The sequence below is a fragment of the Mytilus galloprovincialis genome, unplaced genomic scaffold, assembly GCF_965363235.1.
Source record: "Mytilus galloprovincialis unplaced genomic scaffold, xbMytGall1.hap1.1 HAP1_SCAFFOLD_37, whole genome shotgun sequence".
Lineage (NCBI taxonomy): Eukaryota > Metazoa > Mollusca > Bivalvia > Mytilida > Mytilidae > Mytilus > Mytilus galloprovincialis.
Genome location: NW_027467986.1, coordinates 92,569 through 116,800, shown reverse-complemented (window position 1 = coordinate 116,800; position 24,232 = coordinate 92,569). Strand labels below are relative to the sequence as shown.

General features: G+C 34.0%; 1 protein-coding gene across 1 annotated transcript; it reads left to right on the top strand.

The window, feature by feature from the left end:
- The first annotated feature begins 1,323 nt into the window (after positions 1-1,323).
- LOC143059886 (fibroblast growth factor receptor 3-like) lies at positions 1,324-14,151 on the top strand. Its single transcript, XM_076233471.1, has 3 exons — positions 1,324-2,720; positions 10,216-10,465; positions 11,705-14,151. Exons 1-3 carry the CDS (start codon positions 2,716-2,718, stop codon positions 11,756-11,758), a joined length of 309 nt encoding a protein of 102 aa, XP_076089586.1. The 5' UTR covers positions 1,324-2,715; the 3' UTR covers positions 11,759-14,151.
- The last annotated feature ends 10,081 nt before the right edge of the window (positions 14,152-24,232 follow it).

The window sequence follows — 24,232 nt, the reverse complement described above, 5'->3', positions numbered from 1 at the left end:
TTACAAAACTATGATAACATGAATAGATATAAGTATAACCTTAATCTTATTCCTTGTGTTCCTTCTTGGTGTACACATTAACTGTACCTTGAAGTACTGACCAATATAATCTACAAACACCCAACCCTTGTGAGTACTAATGTATGCAACCATTAAGACTTTCAAAATGCTTTGTCTTCTTGGCATACACATTAACTGTACCTCAAGTACTGACCAATATAATCTATAAGTATCCAATCGTAGTGAATACTAAGTTGTGCAACCATAAAAATTTTAAAATGCTATGTCTGGTGGACGTACACATAAACTGTACCTCAAGTACTGACCGATATTATCTACAAACATACAACCCTTGTGAGTACTAATGTATGCAACCATTAAAACTTTCAAAATCCCCAGCCTTCTTGACATACACATGAACTGTACCTAAAGCATTGACCAATATGATCTACAAACATCCAACGCTCGTGAGTACTGAATTGTATGCAACCATTAAAACTTTGAAAATGCTTTGTTTTTTTGACGTACACATTAACTGTACCTCAAGTACTGACTGATATTATCTACAAACATGAACCGAAGTTAATATATGAATAGCGGTTTAGGGCGACCAGAGGTAAAAAACGTCAATGAATGTGTTTGGTGACCAGAAGTAACCAAAGTGAACGATTGTGTTATGTGAGCATTATAGTAAGGTGACCAGAGGTCAACATAATGAATATATGTACGAGGTGACCAGAGGTTACCAACATAAATGAGTGTGTTATTTGATCAAAGAATCATTGTAACTGGACCAGAGGTAAACATTGTCAATATGTGTTCAAGGTGAGCAGAGTTAACCTAAGACAACATATGAAGAGTGGTGTCTGATCACCTTAGTCAATATTGCTAGTGTGAACAGTGTGTTACTTGCTATATTTTTATACCCTTCCCAAATTTGTTTCTTCATGTTTTATGACATAAACTACATTTGTAAAAAATTTTGGGTCATGGATTTTGAATTAATGTAATCACTCCTTTTGTAATAGCAACGTTGACAGTTTTGTGAACTTCTGATGAACAGACTCTACAGGCGAAAGGACTCAGTCTAACATGTATCAGGGGAAACGAGTACCAATTAATGTTAACGTTAAGTAGACACAGCCTGTTGGAAAGTTTTATTGTAATTTCTATGATAGAAAAAAAGAAGAATATTGTTCCAATCAAGGGCCCTTAAAGTACACATAAAAAATGCATCATGATTTGTATATGCATTTATCGGTTAGAAAGCAAAATTAAATTTGAAGGTCCCATCCAAAGGGTGAAAATAAAGGAAGCAAAAGGAGGTGTTCCACGCGGAATATTTGTATTTTATGAACTCTTACGTACGGTGACCTATAGTTGATAATGTCTGTGTCATTTTGGTCTTTTGTGAATAGTTGTCTCATTGGCAATCCGTTGAAAGTTTGCAAATATCCTTATGACCAAATTACACGGATGATAAATATTCACCATTTGTTACGTTGCCGTGTTCTAAGCGTATACATGCAGGTCATGAATTAATTTGTTGAATGAAATCAAATTGGAGCTTATAATTCTTCTATACAACAAGTATTGTTGACCTATTGCTTATAGTTTAAGAAAAATTGACCAAAACACAAAAAATTAACCTGAGCAATGAACCGTGAAAATGAGATCAAAGTCAATTAAACCTGCGAGACTTTATTTAGAATATCGTTGATCATCTCAACGAGATTGATTTTCTCGCTTGAACCGGGACGGCGAAATCGAGAAAGGCAATCGAGTTGAGATGACCAATGATAATCTGTTTATAGCTATTCTAGCAACGCCACGTGCCTGCTTAGTTTTTAGCTATAATTTTCCTTCTCAAGCAAGTAGCACGAACTGAAAAATTATCACAAAAAAAGATCAAAGGCAAAATGCACAAAATAGCGATAATGACAAATACATAATGATATATTTGCATACAACAAATAATAATATTAACGGTACCAATTTTCTTGCACCAGATGCGCATTTCGACAAAACATGTCTCTTCAGTGATGCTCGTGGCCAAAATATTTGAAATCAAAAGCTTATATAAAAGATGAAGAGCTATAATCCAAAAGGTCCAAGAAGTATAGCCAAATCCGTTGACCTATTGCATATAGTAATAGAAAAAAAGACCAAAACTCAAAACACTTAACTGTAACCACTGAACCATGAAAATGAGTTCAAGGCCAATTGACACCTGCCAGCTAGACATGTACACCTTACAATCATTCCATACATCAAATATAGTAAACCTATTGCAAACAGATTAAGAAAAACAGACCAAAACACAAAAACTTAATTATAACCATTAAACCAAGAAAATGAGGTCAAGGTCAGATAACACCTGTCAGTTGGGCATGTACACCTGACAGTCCTTCCATACACCGAATATACAAGACCTATTTCTTAGAGTATCTAAGATATGGACTTGACCACCAAAACTTAACCTTGTTCCCTGATCAAAAAATGAGGTTGAGGTCAAGTGAAATCTGTCTGACGGGCATGAGGATCTTGCAAGGTACGCACATACCAAATATAGTTATCATATAACTCATATTACTAGTACTCTTAATAGGAGAGAAATTAACATTAAAAAAAAATCTTAACTATTTTCAAGTCGTCACACAACCATAAAAATGAGGCCAAGGACAATGGACATGTGACAGACGGGAACTTCGTAACATGAGGTATCTATATACAAAGTATGAAGCTTCCAGGTCTTCCACTTTCTAAAATATAAAGCTTTTAGGCAGGTAGATAACGCCGCCACCGAAGTCGCCGCCCTATCCTTGTAGCGAGCTTTCTACGACATGTGTCCCAGGTTCGACAAATACCTGAAACATATCTTCTAGCATACATTAATGTTTAACTACCTTTCGATTGCTGTTCTTCATTCTACAATAGCTATTAAGACATCAAACTTCATTATAAAATGAGAACCCTTTTGTTTCAAATTGTTAGTGTGCATAGTAGAATAAGCCACGAAGCAAGAGCCCCACGTGAGCTGTGGTCTGTTGATGAAGTGGTAGTAGGTTCTTCTCTAAAAAAACGATTACTTTTAGCCGTCGTGAAGAAGCTCAATGGAATTTACATTATATTTTGGAGAAATTGTCTCTTTAATGATGATAATTCAATAAATGGAAATAAACTAAGAACCTACAGAAAATTTAAAGTAAAGTATGAACTAGAAAAGTACCTTATATTGAATTTAGATAAAAATGTTACAAAAAATTATGCTAAAATAGGAATAAGTAATTATAGTATGTTGGCTGTTGATCGCGGTAGATACAACAAAACAGCTTTAGAAAATAGAATATGTCCTTTATGCCATAAAGAGGTGGAAGATGAATTTCATTTTATCATAACATGTTCAGAAATTAATAAAACTAGGATCAAAATGTTAGATGAAATTTCTAATATTGTCCCCTGTTTTAATAAATCAAGATTTTTTAAAATTTTTATACGACCGCAAAATTTGAAAAAAATTTCGTCGTATATTGCTATCACGTTGGCGTCGTCGTCTGCGTCGTCGTCGTCGTCGTCGTCGTCGTCGTCCGAATACTTTTAGTTTTCGCACTCTTACTTTACTAAAAGTAAATAGAAATCTATGAAATTTTAACACAAGGTTTATGACCACAAAAGGAAGGTTGGGATTGATTTTGGCAGTTTTGGTCCCAATATTTTAGGAATTAGGGGCCAAAAAGGGCCCAAATAAGCATTTTCTTGGTTTTCGCACTATAACTTTAGTTTAAGTAAATAGAAATCTATGAAATGTTGATACAAGGTTTATGACCACAAAAGAAAGGTTGGGATTGATTTTGGGAGTTTTGGTACCAACAGTTCAGAAATTAGGGGCCAAAAAAGGGCCCAAATAAGCATTATTCTTGGTTTTCGCACAATAACTTTAGTATAAGTAAATAGAAATCAATGAAATTTAAACACAATGTGTATGACCATAAAAGGAAGGTTGGTATTGATTTTGGGAGTTAAGGTCCCAACAGTTTAGAAATTAGGGGCCAAAAAGGGACCCAAATAAGCATTTTTCTTGGTTTTTGCACCATAACTTTAGTATTTATAAATAGAAATTTATGAAATTTAAACATAAGGTTTATGACCATAAAAAGAAGGTTGGTATTGATTTTGGGAGTTTTGGTCCCAACAGTTTAGGAATAAAGGGCCCAAAGGGTCCAAAATTAAACTTTGTTTGATTTCATCAAAAATTGAATAATTGGGGTTCTTTGATATGCCAAATCTAACTGTGTATGTAGATTCTTAATTTTTGGTCCCGTTTTCAATACTATAAGCAATAGGTCTAGTATATTCGGTGTATGGAAGGACTGTAAGGTGTACATGTCCAACTGGCAGGTGTCATCTGACCTTGACCTCATTTTCATGGTTCAGTGGTTATAGTTAAGTTTTTGTGTTTTGGTCTGTTTTTCTTATACTATATGCAATAGGTCTACTATAATTGGTGTATGGATGATTGTAAGGTGTACATGTCTAGCTGACAGGTGTCATCTGACCTTGACCTCATTTTCATGGTTCAGTGGTTATAGTTAAGTTTTTGTGTTTTGGTCTGTTTTTCTTATACTATATGCAATAGGTCTACTATAATTGGTGTATGGAATGATTGTAAGGTGTACATGTCTAGCTGACAGGTGTCATCTGACCTTGACCTCATTTTTTCATGGTTCAGTGGTTATAGTTAAGTTTTTGTGTTTTGCTCTGTTTTTCTTATACTATATGCAATAGGTCTACTATAATTGGTGTATGGAATGATTGTAAGGTGTAGATGTCTAGCTGACAGGTGTCATCTGACCTTGACCTTTTTTTTAATGGTTCAGTGGTCAAAGTTAAGTTTTTAGTTTTGGTCTATTTTTCTAATACTTTATGCATTAGGTCAACTATATTTGGTGTATGGACATATTTTATGATCTTTATGTTGGTTAGGCTGGTTTAATTTGACTTTGACCTCATTTTCACGGTCCATTGCTAAGTTTTAAGTGTTTGTGTGTTGTGGTCTGTTTTTCTTTATTTATAAGCAATAAGTCAACTATATTTGTTGTATTGAAAAATTGTTAGCTGTACATGTCTGCCTGGCATGGTTCATCTGACCTTGGCCTCATTTTCATGGTTGATTGATAAATGTTTCCTTTTCTTGGTTAATGTTGAGTTTATGTGACAGTTGTAATAAAGCTTTATATTTAGGTCTATCAAGATAGTATCAGGAATTAGTAAAGAAGGCGAGACATTTCAGTGTGTGCACTCTTGTGGTGTAGTAAGATAGTACTTTAATGTTAGATGGGCTATCTATTGAACCATGCTTGATGTAATTGGTTTTTTTTTTGTGTAGCGCGATAGTACTACGATTTTATATGGTATATCTATTGAAACATGCTTGGTATATTTGGATTTTATTGTTTAGTAAGATTGTACTATCATGTAAGATGGTCTATCTATTGAAACATGTTTGGTATATTTGGTTTTTATGGTGTAGTAATATAATTATATGATGTTAGATGGTTTATCTATTGAAACATCCTTGGTATAATTGGTTTTTATTGTGTAGTAAGATAGTACTATAATGTAAGATGGGCTATCTATTGAAACATCCTTGGTATAATTGGTTTTTATGGTGTAGTAAGATAGTACTATGATGTTAGATGGTCTATCTATTAAAACCTGCTTGGTATAATTACTTTTTATTGTGTAGTAAGATAGTACTATGATGTTAGATGGTCTATCTATTGGAACATGCTTGGTATAATTGGTTTTTATTGTTTAGTGAGATAGTACTACGATTTTTTATGGTATATCTATTGAAACATGCTTGGTATAATTGGTTTTTATGGTGTAGTAATATAATTATATGATGTAAGATGGTTTATCTATTGAAACATCCTTGGTATAATTGTTTTTTTATGGTGTAGTAAGATAGTACTATGATGTTAGATGGTTTATCTATTGGAACAGCCTTTGACCAAAGGGTCAAAAATTAAACTTTGTTTGATTTCAACAAAAATTGAATGTATGGGGTTCTTCAATATGCTGAATCTAACCATGTATTTAGATTTTTATACGACCGTATATTGCTATCACGTTGGCGTCGTCGTCCTGCGTCGTCGTCGTCGTCGTCCGAATACTTTTAGTTTTCGCACTCTAACTTTACTAAAAGTGAATAGAAATCTATGAAATTTTAAAACAACGTTTATAACCACAAAAGGAAGGTTGAGATTGATTTTGGGAGTTTTGGTCCCAAAATTTTAGGAATTAGGGGCCAAAAAGGGCCCAAATAAGCATTTTCTTGGTTTTCGCACTATAACTTTAGTTTCAGTAAATAGAAATCTATGAAATTTTGACACAAGGTTTATGACCAAAAAAGGAAGGTTGAGATTGATTTTGGGAGTTTTGGTCCCAAAATTTTAGGAATTAGGGGCCAAAAAAGGGCCCAAATAAGCATTATTCTTGGTTTTCGCACAATAACTTTAGTATAAGTGAATAGAAATCAATGAAATTTAAACACAAGGTTTATGACCACAAAAGAAAGGTTGGGATTGATTTTGGGAGTTGAGGTCTGAACAGATTAGGAATAAGGGGCCAAAAAGGGGCCCAAGTAAGCATTATTCTTGGTTTTCGCACCATAACTTTAGTATAAGTAAATAGAAATCTTTGAAATTTAAACACAAGGTTTATGACCATAAAAGGAAGGTTGGGTTTGATTTTGGGAGTTTTGGTCCCAACAGGTTTTTAGGAATAAGGGGCCCAAAGGGTCCAAAATTGAACTTTGTTTGATTTCATCAAAAATTGAATAATTGGGGTTCTTTGATATGCCTGATCTAACTGTGTATGTAGATTCTTAATTTTTGGTCCCGTTTTCCAATTGGTCTACATTAAGGTCCAAAGGGTCCAAAATTAAACTTAGTTTGATTTTAACAAAAATTGAATCCTTGGGGTTCTTTGATATGCTGAATCTAAAAATGTACTTAGATTTTTGATTATTGGCCCAGTTTTCAAGTTGGTTTAAATCGGGGTCCAAAATAAAACTTTGTTTGATTTCATCAAAAATTGAATAATTGGGGTTCTTTGATATGCCAAATCTAACTGTGTATGTAGATTCTTAATTTTTAGTCCCGTTTTCAAATTGGTCTACATTAAATACCAAAGGGTCCAAAATTAAACTAAGTTTGATTTTAATAAAAATTGAATTCTTTGGCTTTTTTGATATGCTGAATTTAATCATGTACATAGATTTTTGATTATGGGCCCAGTTTACAAGTTGGTTCAAATCAGGATCCAAAATTATTATATTAAGTATTGTGCAATAGCAAGAAATTTTCAATTGCACAGTATTCAGCAATAGCAAGAAATCTTCAATTGCACAGTATTGTGCAATAGCAAAAAATGTTCAATTGCACAGTATTGTGCAATAGCAAGAAATCTTCAATTGCACAGTATTGTGCAATAGCAAATATTTTCAATTGCACAGTATTGCGCAATAGCAAGAAATATCTAATTGCACAATATTGTGCAATAGCAAGAAATTTTCAATTGATTGGAGTTATCTTTCTTTGTCCAGAATAGTAGTTGAATCAACTTAAATCATTGTTTTATACAATGCACAATGTATATTCACTTTTACTACCAACTGATAAATTAAAACACTCTTTACCATTCAGTGATAACAAGCACTTTTTGTTACATTTTAATATTTTATGATGTATTTAAATGAGTAGTTATTGTTTCAAACTCCATTAGAAATTTGAATTGAGATCAGTTTTGAAAAAAGGGAAAGGGGGATGTGAAAAAAAAATGGTGGTGGGGGGGGGGGGGGGGTTAATTTTTCTCATTTCAGATTTCATAAATAAAAAGAAAATTTCTTCAACCATTTTTTTGAGAGGATTAATATTCAACAGCATAGTGATTGCTCAAAGACAAAAAAATTATTTTAAGTTCATTAGACTACATTCATTCTGTGTCCAAAACCTATGCTGTGTCAACTATTTAATCACAATCCAAATTTAGAGCTGAATCCAGCTTAAATGTTGTGTCCATACTTACCCCGACCGTTCAGGGTTCAACCTATGCGGTCGTATAAAGCTGCGCCCTGCGGAGCATCTGGTTAATATTTGGACCTGGTTATCAAATTGGTCCACATTGAGGTCTAATTAAAGGGATCTAAAATTGAACATGATTTGGTTTCATCAAAGATTTAATTCTTGGGGTTTTATGATATGCTGAATCTAACCATATATTTAGATTTTGGATATTGGACCATAATAGGTTTTTAAATGTCCAATTTGAAATTTTTAAGTTTTTATGTTTGAGTTGTTAGACCACATTCATTCTGTGTCAGAAACCTATATTGTGTCAACTATTTATATTTATTTAATCACAATCCAAATTCAGAGCTGTATCAAGCTTTTATGTTGTGTCCATACTTGCCCCAACCGTTCAGGGTTCAACCTCTGCTGTCGTATAAAGCTGCCCCCTTCGGAGCATCTGGTTGATTGAGGTGCCAATTTGGGCATAATTGGTTTTTAAATGTCCAATTTGAAATTTTTAAGTTTTTATGTTTAAGTTCATAGACCACATTCATTCGTGTCAGAAACCTATATTGTGTCAACTATTTAATCACAATCCAAATTCAGAGCTGTACCAAGCTTTTATGTTGTGTCCATACTTGCGCCAACTTTTCAAGGTTTGACTCTGCGGTAGTATACAGCTGCGCCCTGCGGGGCATCTGGTTTGTTATTTTTTTGACTACTATAGAGCACTCTGCCACCAATACCCCAAAAGACATCAATCAGGTCTTCATAGGTGTGTGCATGACCTGATTTCAGTTTTTTTTAAGCCCCCCCCCCCTCCCAATGTTCTTTGGATGAAATTATTTTAATATATTAAAAGTCGCTTTTTTTTTATTTCATTATAAACTAGGGATCATTCTGATTTCAGTGATATCTAGTTTTATACAAGTATCTTTATTAATCCTTCCACCACTAAGGGTCACTCATGCATAGTCCCTAAAATATGATGTCATAGAGAAAAAAAATGTTGATTGCACCCTTGTGTAGGTGCACTCAACTCCAATCTTAATTAACTAGGGAAAAGTGCCATTATTGGATATTAATAAAAACATAAAAAAGAGAACTGTTTTGAACAGAGGATTTTATTTTATAGCTTAAAATACTGAAAGATTTGAACAAACAGTAAAATGATTCCATATTCTATAAAGAATTTGTGTTAGCATTTATAAGAAACATGATGTAGATGTTCTGGAAATTAAGTCTTACGAAAACAAAGGTCAAAAGACTGCTACTATAGTTTAATTCAACTTGTTTCATATTGTACTGTACAATGCACGCAAGTGACAAAATCCTCGTGTGTAAACTGTTAAAAAAGCGTGTATTACACGCGAATATCATGTCACTTGACATGTATGCCTGTATATCATCTTAAGATGGTACCTAACACTACAGGGAGATAACTCTGTAAAATCAGCAGAACGTTTTAATGACGTTGTGTTCATAAGGGAGGGCCCTCATGGGGTTTTTGATTATGTGATTACTTGGCCGTTTTTTTAATGATTATTTGATTATTAAGCCAAATATTTCATGATTATTTGATTACCTAGGACTGTATTTTTAGTTTATGATTATTTGATTACTAACGATAAGCAAATATTTAATGATTATGTGATTATATTGGCAAAAAAATGGTGATTATGTGATTACTAGGACCCCCCCATGAGGGGCATCATAAGGGAGTATTAAGCTTCTCAATGATCAAAATAAGTGTTTGTCAAACTGCTATATAACCAGTGTAATTTTTTCTGATCAAACGGTTGGTTCAAACTTTTTGAAATTTTTATATTTTTGTCAAAGGGTCAAAGTAAATACTTTGTCAACATTTTAAGAAAATTAAAGGAGCCAAATTAATTTGAGTTAAAGTGTTGGGTACCACCTTAACGAATTTATATCACAGGTTCTACAGCAGTAATATTTTCCCCCAAAAAAGGCCTTACAGATACTTTATGATGACTGATTTTTGTAGGACCTTGCTTCAAGTAAAAATAAATTGCAAAGATGGTTGAAATAAAAGCATATTTTGATTCACTAAGTAATTTAAATTTATTCATAAATATATTAATCCTTGTTCTTTACAATTTTAATCTTTTTTTCATAGTTGGTCCTATGGAGTATTGTTGTGGGAGATATTTACACTCGGAGGGAATCCTTATCCATCTGTACCTGTGGAAAGATTATTTGAACTTTTAAAAGAAGGTCATAGAATGGGCAGACCTCCATATGCTTCAGAAATAATTAATAAAACGATGCAGTCCTGTTGGCATGAGAATCCATCAGGGCGACCATCTTTCAATAACCTTGTTATTGATTTTAATAAAATGTTGACCTCTATGGACAACAGAAGTGAAGTAAGTATTTATTCTATAATTATGGAATTATCAGAAAAAATAAATAGTCAAAATGGTTTTTTTTATAAATTCATTTAAAGTTTGATATTTACTTTATAAATCTTGTTCTCAAATATATGTCTATATTATACAAATGTCAGTGTAATTTTGTATGTATTTTCTGTTAGGCCAGGGTTTTTCAATTTTGCTGGTTTACATATTTTTCACATTAAAAAGTCAGGTTGGTCGGTAGGAAAAAAAAGTAAAAAATATCTTTCAAGACCACAAATATGTAAAAAAAAATATCTTTCACATTTCTAACAATATGAGTGGTATGCTATTTTGTCATCATTTCTTAAATTTGTTATCCTTGAAATTTAATTACTCAACGGTTATAAACAAAAAATGTATGGTATCCTCATCCAAGTTTTGTCTACAGACAAAGACAACATTATATTGTCATTTCACAAACAGATCCTCATAGTTGTCTTCCTGGAATTCATCAGTTGTCATGCATTCCTGTTTGAATATCAATAATGGAATTTTGGATCCTCAATGCTATTCAACTTTGTACTTGTTTGGCTTTATAAATATTTTAATATGAGCATCACTGATGAGTGTTATGTAGACGAAACGCGCGTCTGGCGTACTTAATTATAATCCTGGTACCTTTGATAACTATTTGTTATCCAAAAGGAAGATTTTTGTTTTTTTTATTATTTATGAAACAAGAAAATTCCAAATTATTTTAACTTTAACTTGACGACTTCCACGTTTTGACAGGTTCATTTAATCTTTGAGGTGATACATCTTATTGAATTATGACAAAAAAGTGAAACAAACTTATTGTTATGGGTTTTGAACACAGGTTTCTCTCATCAAAATTATTTGGCTATTTTTAGCTCACCTAGCCTGAACTTTTACAAAAATCTCTGAAACTACTGGGCCAAACTTAACCAAACTTGGCCACAATCATCATTGGAGTAAAGTGTTTAAAAGATATAACCAAAATGGCCTCCATAGCTAAAAATAGAACATAAGGGTAAAATGTAGATTTGGCTTATATCTCTGAAACCAAAGCATTTACATCAAATCTGACATGGAGTAATATTGTTAATCAGGACAAGATCTGTCTGCCCTGACATTTTCAAATGAATCAGACAACCTGCTTATTAATTAGTAGTTTTAAGTAAACTTTGCCATTTTTAGCTATAACTAAAGTTGCAATACTTCTTCAAATATATTTTTTTTTCATTTCAGGCATATCCAAATCTAGATGATTGTAACAGTATACATCCCATCATATCATCATGATCATAGTCTCTCTCATGTACGAGGCATTCACTGACAACTGTGTTTTATACTAATAGGCAGTGGTTGTTTCATTATCTCAATCATCTAGATCGTCTTCCACATATTGAATTATACTTGACTTAATTGTTCAAAGAAGACAACCATGCATCTTATTCAATCTCATGTTTTTACAACAAGTGCTATAGTGAACAAAAAAAAAGTTTTTGTTGCTCTAATGTTCAACCTGTGCAACCTCATTGACACCAAAGACAAAGAAATACTATTAGAAATCCAGTGTCTGTGATTTTTTTTTTTGTGATTTGTGTTGACAAGGATAAATATGTTTAATCATGTAAAGTACAGGAACTTATTTCAAGTCATTTTTTAAATGGAAATGTCCAAAGTTTTTTGATGACAATTTATATTAATTGTGACGAAAATGCGTTCAAATGACGACGAACGAACTTCAAATTGTGATCTTTTGAGAAATAATGAAATTCAAATCAGCGAACTGTCCGGGAGTATTAAACAAATTATTTCGATCAAATGACGAAACTATACTCCTGGTTGTTGAAATGCCAACTGACTAATTTTACAGCAAAAATGTTCTTTTATAGTTATGATCTGTAAAATTTGCATCATTTTTCCACATTTTCTATATTAAATTTTACAACAAAATTAAGCTAACAATACACAGGATTGTCAATATAGTTTTTTCTGTTTTATCATTCTGAAAGTAGAAATTGTGCAGGCACAATACTGTTTTTTATTGGCTCATGCTTTGCAACATTATACACTATTTTATATATGATTTTGGTTATACTGTTGAATTACTTTAGTATACATTTCAATGAATACAAATGTACAAATTTTGATTATTTAGAAGAATGAAAATAAGTGAATTAAATTTTCATTTAAATTCATACATGTGTACATATTAAAGAAGCATAGCAGATGCAGTTTAGCAAGAGGAAATGAGAAGTTTTTGGTAAATGAAATGTGTTTAAGACAACCTTATGCTAAGCTTTTATCCACACACGGTACCAATAATAGCCAATTGCCTAAGGTTGCTTTGACCCGAATCCTTAGGTGGTAAAAGGTGGGACTATTTTAGTTGAGTTCCAAAGTTATGGTAGGGTGAAACAACCTCCTTTATTCTGCAATGCATAAAAAAAAATCCCATCGGGAAAGGTTTTGTCCACACTTAGTTCAAATGATGGGACCAAGGTGGGTAAGGTTTTATAAGGTTTAAAGTTTGGGTAGTGTTACCACCTTCCAACTTTAATTTATCAAAAATTCCCTACGGCACAGCTTTGTCAACAATAAGTACAAATGATAGGGAATTACCTAAGGTTGTTTGGACCCAACGACCAAGATGGGTAAAGTGCTTTAACTTTTTTATACGACCGCAAAAATTTTAATTTTTTGGTCGTATATTGGTATCAGGTTGGCGTTGTCGTCGTCGTCGTCCGAATACTTTTGGTTTTCGCACTATAACTTTAGTTTAAGTAAATAGAAATCTATGCAATTTAAACACTAGGTTTATGACCATAAAAGAAAGGTTTGGATTGTTTTTGTAAGTTTTGGTCCCAACAGTTTAGGAATTAGGGGCCAAAAAGGGCCCAAATAAGCATTTTCTTGGTTTTCGCAAGTTAAAAGAATACATGTCAGTTTTCAAATCCCATGTACAGAATAAGGATAAATCATGGATATCTAAAAAAGAGGGACGAAAGATACCAGAGGGACAGTCAAAATGCCAACGAGGTTCAGGTTTTGCTTTTCTTATTTTAAATGCTTCATGGGAATATAATATACAGCATTTTTATATTTAGAGAGCTTATATTCTTCTGCATTTTTTAATCTCGTCTATAAATAAAACTAACCTTTGGAGTACATTATCATATAAAGATTAAAATAAATTGCAAAAAATACCAAGTAGTCCAAGATCAAGATATTTATAAATATCTTCGAAGTTGTGATTGAGAACTTTGTTTTCCTAAAACATATCTTTTTTGCAGTTTAGCAAGGTTCTTAAATTGAAGAAAATACAGTTCTAAAATTAACATTGTTGATCTCAAGTAAAAATTGAATGTATAGTAAAAAAAAAGGCAGTGGCTATTTGACTGGCAGCGGCAAAATAGCAAATTTGCTATTTAGCCGGCTCTAATTAAATTATATTTCACTGGAATTAAAATATGTAAAAACAATAATCAAATATGAGATTGCTCATATAGAGAATAGATAAGCAACAATAGAGCTGAAAAACGCTCAGTGGTCAATTGTGTGATTGAACAGTATTGAACATTTATTGAACATTTAAACATTTTGAGATGAACAGTTTTCGAATGATTTAATGTATTGTTATTCTTATCTGTTATTGATTATAGTATCTAATAAAAAAAATATAAATCTTTTGCAATTTTCTTTATACATATGCATGTGCTTTATGGTTTCAAAAGGGTTAGAAATGCGTTCATTATATATATTCCGGACCATATGAGTATTTTGACCATACGTGTATGGTCATGACCATATGCGTATACTCATATGGTCCGACCATACGCGTATGGTCGGACCATATGAGTATAATACTCATTTGGTTTTTAACGGGCCGGACCATATGAGGTATATTTTTTTTCAAATTACATTATAAAAGAGGGACGAAAGACACCAAAGGGACAATCAAACTCATAAATCTAAAACAAACTGACAACGCCATGGCTAAAAATGAAAAAGACAAACAGAAAAACAATAGTACACATGACACAACATAGAAAACTAAAGAATAAACAACACGAACCCCAACAAAAACTAGGGGTGATCTCAGGTGCTCCGGAAGGGTATATAATGTTTCAATAATACAAAAACTTTATCTAAAAACATGACAATTTTTTAATTTTATAATCCAAAAACTTCGTAAAAATTGAATATTGATGACATAGTTAGTTTTCATCGCTAGTTACATTCGTGCATGTAGGCTTGGTTGACATTCACTTCCACATGGTATCATAGCTTTTTTGCATTTGCAAGAAATTTGTGCACGATCGTTTTCATTTACACATTTTGTTTGCGAGTGAAAACAAGCCTTTCTTGCAGCTGCATACAGTGATACCGAGCTCTTTGGCCATTCCGATGTCTACGGTGTTTTTAAGAAGCTCTACATCTCAAATATCGTAACATGACTGCAATACACCATCTTCACAACACAACTTAAATAAACTAATTGAATGTTACTTTCCAGTGCAGTGACTTCTTATATAAATGTAACAGTTCATTAAGAAGTTTTTGGTATTTAATTTTTTAGTCGACCTATTGCCATTTACTCGAAATAACAAATCGGTAATGACCATCGGTAATGACCATCGGTATAAAATGTGTTTACTATAAATTTGACAATTAAGTAAAATAACTATGTGAAACTTCTTATTTTTATTTAGCTTATCTTTTTATTATAATATAATAATAAAATTACCTACATGATAGCGTCTTTTTAATGAACGGTCATACCATATGCAGAGTTTAGAAGTATTTAAAAAAAGTAAACTGTAACAGAGTGTTAATTACCCCGACCATACGCGTACGGTCGGACCATATCAGTATATACCCATATGGTCATGACCATACGCGTATGGTCCAAATACTCATATGGTCCGGAACATATACATAAAATATACATAATAAGACATATAAAAATGTGAAGATGTGGTATGATTGCTTAAGAGACAACTCTCCACAAGAGACCAAAATGACACAGAACACATAAACAAGCAACGTGTCCACCGCAATATTCAATAAAAATAATAGCGCTAATAGGGGTATTTCATCTATAAGAAAACATTATTACCACCAGAGATATGAACTTAATTGAAAGTCCTTTTCTAAGAGGTGCAACGTACAACAAACGTATTATAAGTGAATAGGTAACAAATAGGTAACAGGGTATTTACCGAGTGCTGGAACGGGTACATGCGCTCTAATAGGGTAATTTCATCTCTAAGAACACATTGTTACCACCAGAGACATGAACACAATTAAAAAACGATTTATTTTAAAGTGCAACGTATACCCTGCGCATTAAAAGCGAATAAGGAACGAATAAGTAACCGGGTATTATCCGAGCGCTGGAACGGGAACATACGCGCTAATAAGGATATTTCATCTATAAGAACACATTATTACCACCAGAGATATGAACACAATTGCAAAATCCTTTTCTAAAAGGTGCAACGTACAACAAACGTAAAAAAGCGAATAGGTAACGAATAGGTAACAGGGTATTAACAGAGCTCTGGAACGGGTACATGCGCGCAAATAGGGTCATTTCATCTCTAAGAACACATTGTTACCACCAGAGACATGAACACAATTGAAAATCCTTTTCTAAAAGGTGCAACGTACAACAAACGTATTATAAGAACGTATACCCTGCGCATTAAAAGCGAATAAGGAACGAATAAGTAACAGGGTATCACTTTAGCGCTGAAACGGGTACATATATTCTATTAGGGTAATTTCACCTCTAAGAACCAATACTGTTACCACCAGAGACACAAAACTATTTCTTTTTTAAAGTGTAACGCATAACACACATTTTAAAAGCGAATAAGGAACGAATAAGTAACAGGGTACCAGTCGAGCGCTGAAACGGGTACATATGTTCTTTTAGGGTTATTTCACCTCTAAGAACCGACAGTTACCACCAGAGACACAAAATCATTTCTTTTTTAAAGTGCAAAGCATAACACACGTTTTAAAAGCGAATAAGGGTCGAATAAGTAACAGGGTATCACTGAGTCGAGCGCTGAAACGGGAAGATATGTTCTATTAAGGTTATTTCACCTTTTAGAACCGACAATTACAACCAGAGACACAAAAATATTTCTTTTGTTAAAGTGAAACGCATAACACACGTTTTATAAGCGAATAAGGAACGAATAATTAACAGGATATCAGTGTAGCGGTGAAACGGGTACATAGGCGCTAATAGGGGTTTTTCAACTCAGAGAACACATAATTACCACCAGTGACATGAACACAATTAAAAAACGATTTATTTCAAGGTGCAACGTAAATCACGCGTATTAAAAGCGATTAAGGAACGAATAAGTAACAGGATATAAACCGAGCGGGTCATTTCATCTATAAGAACACATTTCATCTCTAAGAACACATTGTTATCACCAGAGACATGGACACAATTGAAAATCCTTTTCTAAAAGGTGCAACGTACAACAAACCAAGGTGTATCTCTAGTAATATTTTCAAAGACCAGGGACCCTATATGACATACACAAGACCCCATGGTCTTATCCTAAGTAATATTTACAAAGACCAAGGACCCCATATGACATACACAAGACACCATGGTCTTATCTCTAGTAATATTTTCATAAGACCAGGGACCCAATATGACATACACAAGACCCCATGGTCTTATCTCTAGTAATAATTTCATAAGACCAGGGACCCAATATGACATACACAAGACCCCATGGTCTTATCTCTAGTAATAATTTCATAAGACCAGGGACCCCATATGACATACACAAGACACCAAGGTCGTATCTCTAGTAATATTTACAAAGACCAAGGACCCCATATGACATACACAAGACACCATGGTCTTATCTCTAGTAATATTTTCATAAGACCAGGGACCCAATATGACATACACAAGACCCCATGGTCTTATCTCTAGTAATATTTTCATAAGACCAGGGACCCCATATGACATACACAAGACGCCATGGTCTTATCTCTAGTAATATTTTCAAAGACCAGGGACCCCATATAACATACACAAGACCCCATGGTCTTATCTCTAGTAATAATTTCATAAGACCAGGGAACCAATATGACATACACAAGACCCCATGGTCTTATCTCTAGTAATAATTTCATAAGACCAGGGACCCCATATGACATACACAAGACACCAAGGTCGTATCTCTAGTAATATTTACAAAGACCAAGGACCCCATATGACATACACAAGACACCATGGTCTTATCTCTAGTAATATTTTCATAAGACCAGGGACCCAATATGACATACACAAGACCCCATGGTCTTATCTCTAGTAATATTTTCATAAGACCAGGGACCCCATATGACATACACAAGACACCAATGTCGTATCTCTAGTAATATTTTCAAAGACCAGGGACCCCATATAACATACACAAGACCCCATGGTCTTATCTCTAGTAATAATTTCATAAGACCAGGGACCCCATATGACATACACAAGACACCAAGGTCGTATCTCTAGTAATATTTTCAAAGACCATGGACCCCATATGACATACACAAGACCCCATGGTCTTATCTCTAGTAATATTTTCAAAGACCAGGGACCTTATATGACATACACAAGACACCATGGTCTTATCTCTAGTAATATTTTCATAAGACCAGGGACCCTATATGACATGCACAAGACACCACGATCTTATCTTTAGTAATATTTTCAAAGACCAGGGACCTTATATGTCATACACAAGACACCATGGTCTTATCTCTAGTAATATTTTCAAAGACCAGGGACCCTATATAACATACACAAGACACCACGGTCTTATCTCTAGTAATAATTTCATAAGACCAGGGACCCCATATGACATACACAAGACGCCATGGTCTTAGCTCTAGTAATATTTTCATAAGACCATGGACCATATATTACATATACAAGACACCACGGTCTTATCTCTAGTAATATTTTCATAAGACCAAGGACAATATGACATACATAAGGTGCAAATTGAACATACCTTGTGCAATGTGACGATATGCACGGCATGACATTTCAAGGCGCTTGTGTGCATAAAATGCTTCTAATATGCGTGGCTGCACTATTTCCCGTGCATAGTCTATTCAACTTCACAGGACAGAATTTAATGCATTTCTGTTTTGTTGTGTACGCTACTGACGACCACCTAGGACAGTTTGTTAAAAATAAAACACGTTGAGACTTTGTTAATCTCACAAACAAGAAATGCCACAAAACAGTCAGCCTTAAGTTACATAGATTTAATTATGACTATTGAACGTGTAGCTAGCCTAGCTGCTACATAGATATTGATAGCAGATAGACTAGCTACTCGTTAAGTAAAAAAAATCTCTCATGGATGTGTAACTAAGCTACTGGACCAACTTCAGTGGGAATCACTGCAACACAGACGATGGAAACAGTGTCTGGTGCTGTGTTACAAGACTCAACACGAGATGATTGCCATTCATCCAGCCAAATACTACACAACAGGGGACAGTAGGACCAGGGGCAACCATAAATTTAGAAAAACTAGAGTGAAGAGGGATGTATACTACCACTCATTCTTCCCAAGAACAACTAGAGAATGGAATAAACTCCCCGAATCTGTAGTGGAGTCTGGATCTCTAGAGGACTTCAGGGCCAGAGTGAATACCATCCCCTGGACCCAGCCACATCTGAAATAGACAGCAGGATAACCAGTGTACATAGATGTAATTAATATCATATTTTATTGTAAACACCGTCCAGTTTATTTCCTGGACTTTTACTTTTGGCCAGAAGAGTGGCCTCCTGTCTGTTTGAGATGCGCCCGAGTCAATTACACTTTACTACAGAGTTCGACTCGTAGTGGGAAGAAGAAGAAGAAGAAGAAGAAATGATAAAAAAAAAAACTTTGGAGACTAAATAATTGCAGGAAAGCAGGGTTGGGTATAACGGACCCACTTGTAGAAAAATAACCATATGTTAACATAAAGTTTTGTACAGATATTATTTCATTGTAGATTAGAGAAAACATATTTGTATCAAACTTTATGAAATTAACTATACTAATATTATAGTATTGCCATACCAACGCTGTTTATTGTATTTCGTGTATAAGAAGAGGTGGTGGCAATTTTTTAATACTTTTACCCCCCCCCCCCAGGGGCGGATGCAGGAATTTTCGAAAGGGGGGGTGCTAACCCAGGGCACCCAGGGCAAAGGGGGGGGGGGTGCAAAACATATGTCCCGATACAAATGCATTGATCGGCAAAAATAAAGGGGGGGTGCGCACCCCCGGAACCCCCCTCCTGGATCCGCCACTGCCCCCCATTTTCTTTGAATTTGGGTCTTTCTAAATTTCACTCTAGTTGCTAGGGTCACCCTACCCCAACTTTGGGCCTCAATTTAAAATGTTTCATAACTTTACCCACCTGGGTCTTTGGGTCTAGGCAAACTGTAGGGATTTTTGTTTATGAATTGCAGAATGAGGAGGTGATGTCACTTTTATTGTAAACATTAGTTATTTAATACTGAGAGAGGTCAGATTCGTCTTTGAATATCTTTCTACTTTGGAAATTAAAGTACTTTAACACATTTAATACAATGATTGGTTCATCAATTAGGCAAAAGTCTTTATTCAAAATTACATTCGGGGCTCATTTTGTCCGAATTGCACTAAGACGAATGAATGACCAATCAAACACGACATGTACATCAAATACAGTTTTTCACATTGGGTTGTCGGCCTTGAAATTCTTTTACACAAACAGCGTATTTTTAAATCAGAAGTTAACTGTCATTATTTATTTTAAACAACACATTCGTCTTATTTCAGGTCAAGAGTACTTGCTATTTATCAAGCTTCCTGATCACCAAATCTTAATTATACATGTTGTAATATCATACATAAAAAAACACCGATGTTTGTTAAATAGTTTAATGTATACTCTATGCACTGAAGCCAAGAAAGGTGAGGTCTGTTCCCGTTGAAATATTGTTAGTTACCTACAATGAATTTCAACACATCTACCTCAGGTTTCAACGGGGCCCTTTGACCTCAATAACATATGAGTATAGAATTGATTGGGATTGGGATTGATACACTTTAATAGAACAAGGACTTGTATAGGCTGTTTAGCATTAGTTTTTTAATTTTTGAAGTTGAAAATTATGTTACAGGGCACAAAGGTATCTTTAAATTTATTTCTTACTGAAAATCTAAAGCTATTAAACCATTGATGTGGGTTATACATCCAGTGAGTGGGAAGATGATGATCTCAGAGGTAGAGATTAACTTATAAAGATCAGTAGCCAGCTGGGCTACGAGACCTGAAAATTGCGCTTTTTGTTCAGAAATGGCGCATAGAGTGACACATGTAAGCTCCCACATGGCGCACAATATGTTTCATTTTGTATCTAAATGTTAAGATATTGTAAAATGGATATGATATATAATATATAAAACACCCGGCCCATTGAACCTTTTACTTTCAATTCAATATCAATGTTCTAATATCACATACTACATGCAATAAATCAACTATATTTGGTGTATGGACAGTGTTCAAGCTAGTCCTTTTCACAGGGCGGTCCACCCGCCCTTACCCGAGTGCCGCCCTGTGCCCTTTGTACAGTTTCCAGGGCGCCCTGCCTTTTTTTGAAGATGGATTGTATATTATTTTGTTCGTATTGATATGATCCGCCAATAACGAAATTTTACCTGGCTTTCTTTACGACTCCAAGCTAATCAACAGTAACATCAGGTGTCACAATCTGTTGTTCTAGGTTATCCGTTTATTGGATGGGTCATTAATGATCATCAACATTAATTCATTCAAATAGAATCGGTCCTGCTTCAGGTTAAAGTTTTTGGTCAAGGTATAGTTTTTGATGAAGCTGAAGTCCAATCAACTTGAAGCTTAGTACACTTGTTGCTTATCATATGATCTTTCTAATTTTAAAGCTAACTCAGACTTTTGACCCAAATTGCATGGTCCACATGAAATAGTACATAGTACACATGTTCCCTTTGATATGATCTTTCCAATTGTAATGCCAAATTAGATTTTTTACCCCCTTTTTTAATGGTTCACTAAACATAGAAAATGATAGTGCGAGTGGGGCATCCATGTACTATGAACACATTCTTGTTAATACTTATTTTCACTGTTCACTATATGATCCTAACATTGTGCATTTACAGCTGTTTTTTGCTGTATTGCCATTAAGCACGCGCACAGCAGAGGTAGAACAATCATGCATAATACACCAGTTACTTCTAAAAATACAATGACAGCTAATCACCTTAAGACAGTACAACATTTCTTTATACATTATAATTTAAAAGCAGGTAATCCAAACATAACATTGTACTTAAAACCATTAACAAGGAAACCCTTTTAATTTGTGATCTTCCCTTATATTTCCATTTCCGCTTGTTTTCCCCACTAAAATGTTATAAATATAAATAGATTTTCTACACCATGATGTATAACACACCTACCTTTGTTGGGTGAAATCATTATTTCATAAAAAAAAATATGGCAAGAGTTGTACACATGAGAGCGCTTAGTATACAATTTCCCAAATAGTTCATGTTTCAACGGGCATTATTCTTTTTAAAGTAAGTAATCCACACTGATTTTTGAACTCGTCCAAGATAAAGCTGATTTAACCTATGAGCCCAAGACATTGCTGATTTAACCTCTGATATAAGTTGTTTCTATGTACCCTTCAAAGCATTGTGTGAGAGGAAAAAAGGCATGTGACATATACAATATGTACATGCATGGTAAGCAATGGTAATTAAAAAAAAAACTGTCCACATAATTCGCAAGCCTATACCAATCAATCAAAATCTTTAGAAAAAATCTAGGACAAGTTTTATGATAAATGGGTCTCATTGGGGTCTAAGCGTGACGCGGGATTGCCGATTATTTTGTAAGCGTGAAACGTGAAAGTCAAATTATTGTGTCGTGAAAACGGGAAATGAGGTCTAGCGGGATCCAGGAAATGACAAAAAAATGAGAATTGCTTACGTACATAGTGTAAGCGGGAAACGGGAATGTGACAAAACAGTAAGCGGGATCCGGGATCGGCACACCCCAATGAGACCCCCTGATAACAAAAAGAATCTGCAGCTTATCGTTCAAACTTTTGAACAGGACAGGAGTCAGAAAATGTCTCAAAAGCACATATACTTTAAAAGGGTAAAGAAATAATCTTCTACCAATCTTCTGAAAAACAATATGAACTGACGGCAACGCCTATTCACATTAGGAAAAAAACAAATTATACAACGGTATTATATAGTTAACATGGTTAAGAATTAATCTAAGAAAGTTTCAATAAATTCTAAAATTTTAGAAGAAATGGAGGATACACCATATACACTCCCCATATATAGCAATGAACAGTCAAATATTTGCTAAGCGAAAACCCAATTAATTTGTGGAAGTTTGTTTGAACGAAATTCATTCACTGGTTTAGAAAAGTATATTTACGCAAAAAAGAAGCAGTTGGTACATATAGCAAAGAATACAATTTTCTTAAAAAAAGAAGAGAGGAAACAGCTAGTGCAAACATTTTTAGATATTAGAAAGTTATTAGAATTTCTTTGAGAACAGTGATACTAAGTTGTTAACAGAAATACTTTGTGGTGAAAGAAATATACACATACTTTGTAAGCAACTGGGATTCTAAGTATTATCATCACAACTTTGGACAGCCTTGGTTTTCTTGAGATACACATCAACACTACTTCAAGACTGGAAGTGCAAAACTATTCTACCTACATATACCCAGATATGATAAATTAATGTATTGCCATAAATAGTTTGGAAGGCTTTGTCTTCATGAGGTTCATATTATTTGAACCTAAAGTATAGACCAATTAAATTTTCATACATACTGTAAATCGATGCCTCGTGTAGAGAGTGCTACGGTCACTGCAAGATAAGAACCATTGTAACAGCTCTTTGAAGGGTCCATATCCAATTAACCTTCATTTTCCATTTGCAGTCCAAATTGCCTCGAACTTTCAAATCGGTCTACATTAAGGTCCAAAGGGTCCAAAATTAAACTTAGTTTGATTTTTACAAAAATTGCATTCTTGGGGTTCTTTGATATGCTGAATCTAAACATGTACTTTGATTTTTGATTATGGGCCCAGTTTTCAAGATGGTCCAAATCGGGGTCCAAAATTTAACTTTATTTGATTTTAACAAAAATTGAATATATGGGGTTCTTCAATATGCTGAATCTAATCATGTATTTAGATTTTTAATATTTGGTCCTGGTTATCAAATTGGTCCACATTGAGGTCTAAAAGGTCTAAAATTGACATTATTTGATTTCATCAAAAATTGAATTCTTGGGGTTCTATGATATGCTGAATCTAACCTTGTATTTAGATTTTGGATATTGGACCATAGACCACATTCATTTGGTATATATTACAGCTAGGACCTTGGTACTCGTTTAATACATATACATGTACATCTATTGGGAAATATAAATTGACATCAGATTTACACTCAGGGATTTGTGTAACGTAGTAGCATATTAATTTTGTGTTTCTATTTTTTTGGAGGTCAAACGACCCCGATGACTTCCGTACACTATATTCAAAATTAATGGCAAATCATCGGCACAGACCTGTCTAGTGTACAGTCAAGCTATATTTTTATCTATTGTGGTCTATTAGACAGATATTGGTAAATTTATTTTTTCACAAGGGC

What these genes read in the sequence shown, in the direction of transcription:
- LOC143059886 (XM_076233471.1), top strand. An exon ending in CTATGGACAACAGAAGTGAA is followed by an intron (nt 10,466 to 11,704) that starts GTAAGTATTTAT and finishes TTTTCATTTCAG; the next exon opens with GCATATCCAAATCTAGATGA.